This window comes from Montipora capricornis, chromosome 2, assembly GCF_036669925.1.
Source record: "Montipora capricornis isolate CH-2021 chromosome 2, ASM3666992v2, whole genome shotgun sequence".
Classification (NCBI taxonomy): domain Eukaryota; kingdom Metazoa; phylum Cnidaria; class Anthozoa; order Scleractinia; family Acroporidae; genus Montipora; species Montipora capricornis.
This window is the reverse complement of record NC_090884.1, coordinates 42,713,364-42,723,363: the sequence shown is the minus strand read 5'-3', so window position 1 is coordinate 42,723,363 and position 10,000 is coordinate 42,713,364. Positions and strand designations below refer to the sequence as shown.

The following is a 10,000-nucleotide window of genomic DNA, read 5'->3' as shown; positions in this document are numbered from 1 at the left end:
CACCCTATGCACAGGATACCCACGATTATCCCAGTGTCGATGGTTACCACTGAATGCGACTTAAGGTCAAGACCTCCAACTGGGTGGTAATCTGGGACTTGTTTTGCCTTGTCAGACAACCCTAACAGGACGGAATGTCAGAGAGTAGAGCAAAAGAGGTAAAACGGTGTCGAGTGCTCTGAAGTCTTTCAATATTTCGAAATACTCACTATTTCATTTTTCAAACAAAAACACAAATCACGCTAAATGCTTTTTTTTTGTCATTTTCAAGCCTAGCGGTTATCTTTTTTTTTTAAGTGTCACGGCTTACGGTTAACCCCATAGATATGTCCTGAAATGCCCCAAATTAGATGCAAGCGAATTTTAATAACACTAACCTTGATTTACTCTTAATATTGTTGAAAAGTAGCAAAGGCTTAGACTTTAAGAGACACTTCGTGTTTGGATGTGAAAATTGTATTTTGTTATGTTCATTTGTGGACGTAAGCGTAACCCCATTGAGACCCTTTAGAAAACATCATATGATTTTAATGGAACGTCAGCGCTGTTTAGTTAGAAGTAAACTCTACGGGAGTGACGTCATATTCTTTTTCAGTCCATTGACTTTGATATTTGAATCTAAAATCAACTGTTTCTTGTGTGCAAACGAAGCCGTCTTGTAGGTCTTCTGCTAGCAGGAGTTTTCGACCATGTATCACATTGCATTGTAACGAAATAATGTTTAAGCCGGATGCAGGAGCCCAGAGCAGAAAAAAATAATAAAAAGGAGTGTTTCAAGCTGTGAAAATATTTTGAACACAAATCATCTCTCTAGTTGCTATCTGACGTCTCTCATTGCTCGCGAGCTGAATGAGCCAAGATAGTAATGAAATAAGCCTGGCCTTGAGACACAAACACGATCAAAAATAGATATAAATGTGCGTCATTTCCTTGCTACCACGTTTCGTTTGGTTCAGTGGGCAAGGACCTGAGAACAAGGTTAGGTTATGTCGTGCACCGGGGCGAGCTTCAAACTTTAGTCCCTGTGTACAACCAGACCGTTTTAAGTAGAGTTCAATGTTAGTGTAGTAGCCTGTGTTAACGTTGGGGATACTTGGTGTAGCCTTGGTGTCCTGCTCAGACCACCAAGGCGAAGAGCTAAATTGAAGAATTTCAACGATTATCTGCAGAACCTATAACCGTAAATCTTTTGATAGAACTTTCCTAATCCTCTTTGCTACAAACGTTTGTTGAATTTTACTGCTGTGACCAGTTTTATTCTATCATGACCGGGACGTTTCCTACTTTTCATCCGTAAGTCAGTTCTACAACAACAACAATGGAACATAAATTGAAAGAATAAATGTCATATGGTGCTAACATGTGATTATAGATGTATTTCATGATTGTCATCACCTTCATGATAGCCCTCGCGTAGTAGATGAAACATGATAGCGACAGAACTGTCATCTCCTCTGGAATCACAAAAAAAGCTACGCAGTTGTTTATAAGCCATGATTCCTTTCTTTGTCGCATTTTGAACATTGTAATTAGCTGACAGACAGGATGAGGATTCTATTGACTTCTTATTTGGTATGGCTAATGTTCTTTTCGGCGAAAGGTAAGACTAAATCGAGGGGAGCTACCGTTACGTGGCTGTCTAGTTCAGTCCCGGCTTGGAAGGAGATTCATAGTTCTAATTATGTTTTTGTCCACAGCAACGTGTCTAAATATCGCTAATGTCGATAACTTTTACTTTGCGTCGATGTAGACTAGTCTTTTCACCACGAAATTGAACTTTCTCTTTCGCATTTGAGAGATTTGTTCATCACTTGATGAAATCTTTTCGTGGAGTGAAGATGAGTAACTTTTTCTATTTTTTGTTTATGTAGATCAGTTACTATATTTTTTAACCTTCCTGTAAAACAGATTCCTTAAAGTTTGACCCTAAGTGGAATCAGTTAGTTTAGAGCAGCTATAAAGCATAAAATCAAAGACAAATCTTGTTGGAAAGAAATACAAATAACAGGGCTGTTGTCGCAAGCCTGCCAGAGGTATTGAACCGGAAGCAGCACTTGGTGACTCAACGTCACACACTGCGAACGCAGCATGCACCCTTTAATCTTAACCGATCTTTCGGTATATGAAAAATGCCACTTGAGAGAATGGTCTGTTTAAAAACAGAAAAAGACAGACAAGATAGAAAACAAAATAGAAAAAGGGAAATTGATTTATCAAAATGGGTGGCGAGGAAATCATACATGTTTACCATTTCACCTATTAACATTTTGGAAAGATAATTTCCACGTTATGTTACGCCATGTTGACACAAAGAACACAGTTACTCTCCAACCTCGTCCCCAGGGCCTTCTCCTCCGTGATTTTCAAAATGGCGGCTCGTCTGGAGAAGACCCTGGCCAACGCTGAACTAACACCTTTGTTGATTAGCCCATTCATACGAACACGCTGATTGGTTAAAGTACATTTTAAAGAAATATGGCGGACGTAGCGAGTGTTTACACGAAAAAGAAAGGGCTTTAGGAGGTTGAATTGCAGTTCAGTTCAAGCGATGTTGAATCAGACTGCCATTAACGATTCGAAAGGTGAATCTTTTCCGTTATATTTTAATTTAAAAGATGTAACCTATACCATAGAAGTAGAAATAAGCGCGGGAAAATATACATAACGAGCATGTAAACTTAGATCTGCCGACAGCTAGCAAGATGCAGCTCATCACATGTGATCTTATGTGCTGTTTTTGTTGTTCTGTATTCATGTGCAATTAGTTTTTCCGCGCACGGAAACAAAGAAGTTCGAATTTCAAATCTGAAAAGGAGCTTTTGCTCGTTACAGAGCACTGTTCTTATATACGGAAAATCGCTTCTATTTTCTTGGACACGTATTCCTTAAATATAGGCCTTCTGCCTGTATTAGGTTTAGGCTTACTTCAAATCTTTTCAATTGCACTATTTTTTCTATTAATAATATTGTTTTGGTGGCCGAGGCTGAATTGAATATTTTTATTTTCTGCCGAGTTTAGGTTGGAAATATTCTTGTGAATATTTTTAGATTTTACCAGAAACCCACAAGGGTTGAAACGCGTAACGCGCGTTCACAGCTTCCGAATATTCAGTGCGAACTGATTGGTTGAATGTTTCATTGCTAAGTACCATATTTGGAAATCCCTCGCTCTTGTTGTTCCAAATATGGTACTTAGCAAATCGAATGTTCAGAAGCTTGTTTCCCAGCACACAAGGGGCCGTTACACGTTTCAACCCTTATGGGTTTCTGATTTTACCATATGGTATTTATGTTGTGAAATGATTGTATTTGCTGTCTGGATGGTGTTAAAGTAATTTTAGAGCCAGCCTATAGGTATTAAATACATATTATTTGATACAATGCACATGACTTCTTGCAGAAATATTATTAATATAAAACTTACTGCCAGTGCCTACATTGCATTTAGACAATGGAGAAAGGGCCAATTTAGCCCTTTACTTTTACAAGGCTGCATGCAGGCTTAACTCTGGGATAGTATTCTAATAACCATCCCAAGGCTCAAAATTGCGACCGATATGATCACCAATGAACTCACAATGTACAATGCAACTAACATTTGTTTCTTGGTGACCAAAAATTCTAGTTTAGTTGCCATAATCGCGACTTCCTTTCGCTACGTTGAGGACACCTTATGTTCTCCTAGTAAGCCATATTGAAAGATCTTTGCTTCTTAACACTTAACATAAGAAAAGAAGTCAATCCACCCTTTTGCTTTGCTGTGTCTCCCTATAATGCATTACAAACCCTTGGTCATTGACTTTGTCTTGTATGCCTTTGTATTGTTCTTGACCCAGGTCCTTCATGCCAGACCTCTGGTGACTAATTTTTTAGGTCCAAATATTATCTTTTGGGCCCTTTCCTAAGAAATTTGCCCCTGAAACAAGTCTTTAGGGGCCACTTCGGCCCTTAAGTATAATTTTCTGGCTGAAACACTGAACTATGATGTTTTTTTCTCAGTACCTGGCCAGGGAAATGGTTCCTGTTTTATTGTGTCTAAACACTTACATTCCTTACTGTGTTAGTTTTTCTATAAGTGGGGGCCTTATTTCAATTCTTGTTTAAGTAGTGCACAAGAGAACAATAATTATTATTGTTTACTGTAGATAAATTGCAATCTTGATGAACCATCTTAGCACTGAAAGTGGTCAATAGAACATTTATGAAAGCTGCTGTATATATTTTAGTAACAGAGTATTAGTTACTCAGAGAAGATAAATAAAAATTACATATTCCAAAGCAGTATTCTTTGATCTAGGCAGTGATAACTATATAATGTATCATATGTAAAGTATCACATTGAAGTGTTTGTATTAATCAAGCATTCCCAACCTTGTCTTCAATCAATGTTGGCATAATAAAGGCATGTTGAAAGAATTTGCAGCACTGTTTATCTACTTATTTGAAACCTTTTATATTCTTCAAAGCGCTTTACAGATAACTGGATGGGGTCTGGGGTAGTAGTTAGAAAGGTTTTCCTACCATTACTGTTTCCAAACTAGATTGTTTCTTTGGTCACAGCAGTGATTATTATCAACCAGCAACATGCAACAACAAGTTGCAAATTGCAAATTCCTCACACAATGTACAAATGTGCAGTAGTCACCCACCTCTTCGGAACCTCTAATTTTATTTGCTCCCGGACTCATCCACCTCTATTGTTTTCAGGAATAGGCCATTGTTTCTGTTGTTTATTTTATTGTTTTGTTGGCCAATCCTGTTAAACCTTACGAGAGGTGCATGGCACCTCCAAATGTGTGTTAGAGGAACATTAATTAACATTTCCAAGTACGGGCAAACCGCAGTCATGAGAGTTTCAGCAATATTGAAATCTCACCACTGATTGCTTTAGACATGGAAAAGTTCTTCTCCTGGCTAGAGAAACACAGGAGCATGCATTGTATACAGTCTATATCTAGTCCTCTGCCTAGCCCTTTGAAATTTGTTTCTTGAGTGTACATAATATGGCTGAAATTGCAGTGTTAATATTGTTTTTTTTAGTAGAGCTCTGCACTGTTGCAATTTGACAAAGGTTAAAATAACTGCGCAGAGATTAAGGTAAAAGGTAGAGTCTGCATACAAGCCAAGTGGGCCAACAGGCCACTCTGAGCTTCTCCCGGTTTCCTAAGCATAAAACAACTACCGGTAAGAGTATTTCTACTCCGCCCTGGATGGGATGCAAGTCCATCACAGGGTTATCCCAACATTAAATTTGCCATTACCCATTTATACACCTGGGTGGACAGAGTCACTGCTCGTCTAAATTGTCTTGCCCAAGAACATAACACAATGTCTCTGGTCAGGGCTCAAACCCTTGATCGGGAGTCAAGCACATTAACCATGAGGCCACCATGCCTCCACATTAGACATTAAAGAATGTAGTATAATTAACCAAATGCAACATCAGAGCATTTATTTGAATGCTTATGCATTATTACATGATCAGTTTAAAAAAACCTTCTGCCATCTTTTCTACCAATCAGAAGCATTTTAACCAGTACTAATCTTAACAGGTCACTAAAACCTTTCTCGCTCTTTGCATCACCTACATATATACAAGTTTATTTGATTGCTTCATTTGATAGTCTGTGCTCATTGCGATTGACCAGAGTTCTTACTCTGGTTTTAGTTCTACATTGCGTCATTGAGCCCCCCCTTCCAACCAATACACATTAAGAAGTAGAATAACTAAGTAATTTCATATGCATATAAACAGTATTTTCTTCATTTTACACTTAGTCTGGTGAACATTAAAATTCAACAACACACATCTTTGGATAAACTCATTCCCAGTATTATTCTGTAGATGTCATTTGATAAAGAGAACAATGCAACAGGTCATTTTGGCAAACATAGTTTACTGGAATTAAGTGGTGCTCAAGGTTAGACAATGGTAAATCAAAGCCTAACAATTCATGCAAAAACTTGGTGCAAGGAAATCAGTTTTGTAGTTTGTGGGCTGCAAATAGGATATACTTACATAACAGTCAAACTTTTTTCCCAGGTTAATACAATAAATAATAAATTAACAATTGAAATAATTATTTGTTTTCTTATAGTAATTCAGTAGTTTGAAAAAAACAAGTATTTACCCCCCACCACCAAAAAGGTTGCTTAAAATTTATGGGCATGAAGAACATCCACTAGCCCAACTGAACAATTAACAACAATATACAGTAGCTACAGTACAGGCTACAGTATGTAGCCTTGGGTTATCAGGTAATAATTTCATTTGATTAAGGAACTGAGTGAAAATGTGGTTCAGCAAGGAATAGACCATATTCGTATTCTCAGTATTGGACTGGAACTAGCTTGCAATGGAGGCTAATACAGGGGAATCTTTTCACATGCAAATACTTTTTAATATATTCCCCTGCATAAGCCTCCATTGCAAGCTAGTTCCAGTCCAATACTGAGAATACGAATATGGTCTATTGAAAATGGGTTTCCAGATTGTTGCTAATTATTTATACATTTTCCTATATACATTCAGATTACAGTATCAGCCAGAAATAGGTTATAGAACATCACCTATACAACGTAAGTTTTTGCAAAAATTAGATTCTCTTTGCCCCTAAGATTTTAATTGAATCCAAAGCCTAATAATCATATAAATTTTCATACCTGTAGATCCAAAAAGGGTCAATTACAAGGGTGTGTAGTCCTGTTTTTAGATCATTAGAGTATATTTTTAAGTCATTTAAAACTGTACACTGCATGTGTATAATTACACTTAAGACTCAATTTAATAAATTCTGTTAATTAGACTTAATAAAAAGCGATGCCATTGAATTATGGAAATCATTCAATCAATCGATAATTTAATTTCAGTCAGACTAATTAAAATAAGCTTATATAGAGTTAATTACTTCATGTTCACATAGCAAGTTGGAGTATGTGACTCGATCATGTTGCTCGAATAAGCTTAGTAATATGAGGCCACAAAGAGTTTTTCACTCTGTACTTAAGAGCAGCTGAGTTTTTCTCTTTGATGTTCAATCTGATTTCAATGACAGTTAAATAAAGTGAGTACGAAAGTGGAATAAACTTACAAATGCTCACAACGTTGTATTGAGATACTTTTTTGGATTTTTGTACACGTACTTTTATAGCGCAAAAGTCCTGCTCCAGAATTAAAACGTCCGTAAAAATATTTCATCTTACTGCGAAGCCACCACTGCCTCGTGTACAAACTTAAAGCGTTCTTTTACCGGTGTTTTGCTTCCTATGCGATTCTTCGCCGCCATTTTGTTTTGGTCTTTCTCAAAATGTCACGTGATAAAAATCTCCAAGATTTTTGGAGATTTTGTACCACGTGAGTTCAGCGTTGGCCAGGGTCTTCTCCAGACGAGCCGCCATTTTGAAAATCGCAGAGGAGAAGGCCCTGGGGACGAGGTTGAGTTACTCTCATCAGCTCCTTTCAGGCGTTCGTCCCACTAGAATATGCGAATTACTCCGTTGTTATTTGTGTCTTCAGAGATTGGTTACAAACCACTAAATGAGGGAATAGTTTTGTTTCTATTAGGACAACCGGATTGCCAACGAACCACTCGACAACCAAGTCGGAGGTGCGCGAAAAGTTGTAATCCAGAAACTGGCTGTGATAATCCTGCAGATGAGTGTCTTTGTGATGGAGATTGCGGTTATAGCTGCGTACAGAAAGGTTTGTAATAATAACTCAAAAGCTGAAATTGGTTTTTGACTTATAGGGAGCTCAAGCACGCGATGTTAATGAGACACGCACGGCAACAGGAAGTGAGCTGTTTTCCCTTTTAACTAGTCTTCACACAGCCATTGCTAAGTATCTTTTCACCATTACAGATGATGAGTTAAAAAACCTGGGAGACACTACTGTCCTGGCATGCGAAATGTTCACTTCCGGTTGTCGCCCGCGTCTCATTTACGACGCATCTGCCTAATTAATATATTCTGTAGTAAGGACGCATCGAAACGGCGTAATTTGGAGATATGAGCCAGAATCTTAAAACAGGCGACGCAGAGGTTAGGGCGCTCGCCTCTTGAGTTCCGGGGATTCTGAGTTCAAGACCCATTCAAAGAATTCGTTGAATTTGAACCTGGTAGTCCCTGGTTGAACCTCTCAGCTGAACTTGCAAATACCCAACTTGTTCACCGCCGTCCAAGTTGGGATTCTCAACAGTTAATTGTTGTTGTTGTTCTGTTCTGTCATTTCGTTTATTGTGTTTCATTGGCCCTAAAAAGCTCCTATGGGAAATGGTCAATTAGGTATGTCTTCGTATTTGTATGTATAACATTTTTTCTATATTCTATAGTTGATTTCGCAAGATTCATTGTTAACAGGTTTGTCTTGTGGAAAGCCACCGTCCGTTACGAACGCTAAACCTCAGTACCAGTCCACCAATTTTGGAGCCGTTGTGACTTACACCTGTGAAACAGGTTACACCTTATCCGGAGCATCACAGAGAACTTGCCGGGGAATTGGAAGATGGGATTCAGTGGGACCTAAGTGCTGTACGTAATTTTAGTATATGCAATCGCATGGGGCCGAGGGCTGTTAAGGATCAATTTCATGCGTCTTTTCAAAGTTTTCACAATTTGGAAAACTTTGAAAATACTGTGACAAGTGCGAGGGCACATTGCGATTACATGTTTATCACATAAAGGGCAAAATTATTGAGGGAAGCCCGTTCAATGCCACGACAATTGACAATCAACACGCTCCCATTCGGTTAAAGTTCAATTCAATGAATCGTTGCTGTCAACAGAAATAGCCCTTAAAATGTATTTTATATGTGGACAAAAAAGTAGTTTAATTTGGAAGAAGATTCTGTTGTAACTTCGCTTTCTTCGGATAAATAACTGTTAACCAGTCGGGATCAAGTAATCATGCCCCCATGGTTACTAAAAGTGCCTTCGTGATTAAGGAAAAATACCCTCCATCTCAGCCAATCAGCATTCAGTTATTTTGCCCCTTATGTGATAAATATAGATTATTACACGTTAAGAGCCTGATATCGTTTTTATTCACGAGTTTTTAATACCATATCGCGAACGAGCGAGTCTTCGAACACTTCCGTCGCCATTTTCAGTAACCGAAAATGGCTAATTCTGTGACTGTCAAAGTAATCTGTTTCCATCGGACATCAAATGGGCTATATAATTCTATTTTCCATGGAAAAATAACCTATGTTTATTAGATTTTCATTTTCTATGATTATTTATGTATGAATTGCTCTTCGCAAAATGTTATCGAGTGGAAACGCAAATCGTTGTTGAACAACATTTTTCTCTTGGAGTAGCAGCGAGGAATAGCGCAATTATTCAATTGTCATTCATCGAAGAACAAAGGACGTTTAATTGCTAGAATGATCAGAATCAATGTATTATCATTTCTGGAAAGTGGAGAAATAATTTCTTGGACTACACTGTAAGGATTCACTAACAGCTAATTCACCGTCGGATCGATGATTCTGGTTCAAATAATGTTATGCGTGTCTTCCGCTCGAGCTGACTGCACTGATATTAGGTGGAAGAAATACCCGATAAAAAAGAAAAGAAGCATGCCATATAAACCAAAGTAGTGATAACATACGTGAGAGTTGCACTGCTACTGAGCTATATTCCCGCTATCAAGTCAAATTTGGCACCAAAACAACAACTGTTACCGTATTCAAATATATTCGGTTTCGTCGTTTATACGACCCTGAAACTGTATCGTTTTCAAAACGTTCCACCTTTTGTCAGCGTTTTCAAAACAACGCAACGTTTCCGGCAATAAAGAACTTGAGAGGCGCCGTGTAAGAGAAATTAAGCTTATTTGCGCCGAAAGCGAGGCAATTTCAAATGAAACCGATTCCGTGTACACGCTGCCTTTGACCAAATTTTTAGTCTTTGGTATCCGAGTTGGTACATTCTTTTGGATCCTCTTGCAGGGAATTTACTCTTTGTGTAAACATTTTTTTAGTGCGCTAATTCATTTCGT

At 38.0% G+C, this 10,000-nt stretch overlaps 1 protein-coding gene across 1 annotated transcript in view; it reads left to right on the top strand.

The window, feature by feature from the left end:
- The window catches only part of LOC138037361 (sushi, von Willebrand factor type A, EGF and pentraxin domain-containing protein 1-like), a 149,598-nt gene that overhangs the window by 59,027 nt on the left and 80,571 nt on the right, over positions 1–10,000 (top strand). Inside the window, exons 24-25 of the mRNA XM_068883301.1 lie at positions 7,565–7,702; positions 8,359–8,529. Of these exons, the coding sequence (XP_068739402.1) occupies positions 7,565–7,702; positions 8,359–8,529 (309 nt within the window). The remainder of the gene's footprint in view (positions 1–7,564; positions 7,703–8,358; positions 8,530–10,000) is intronic.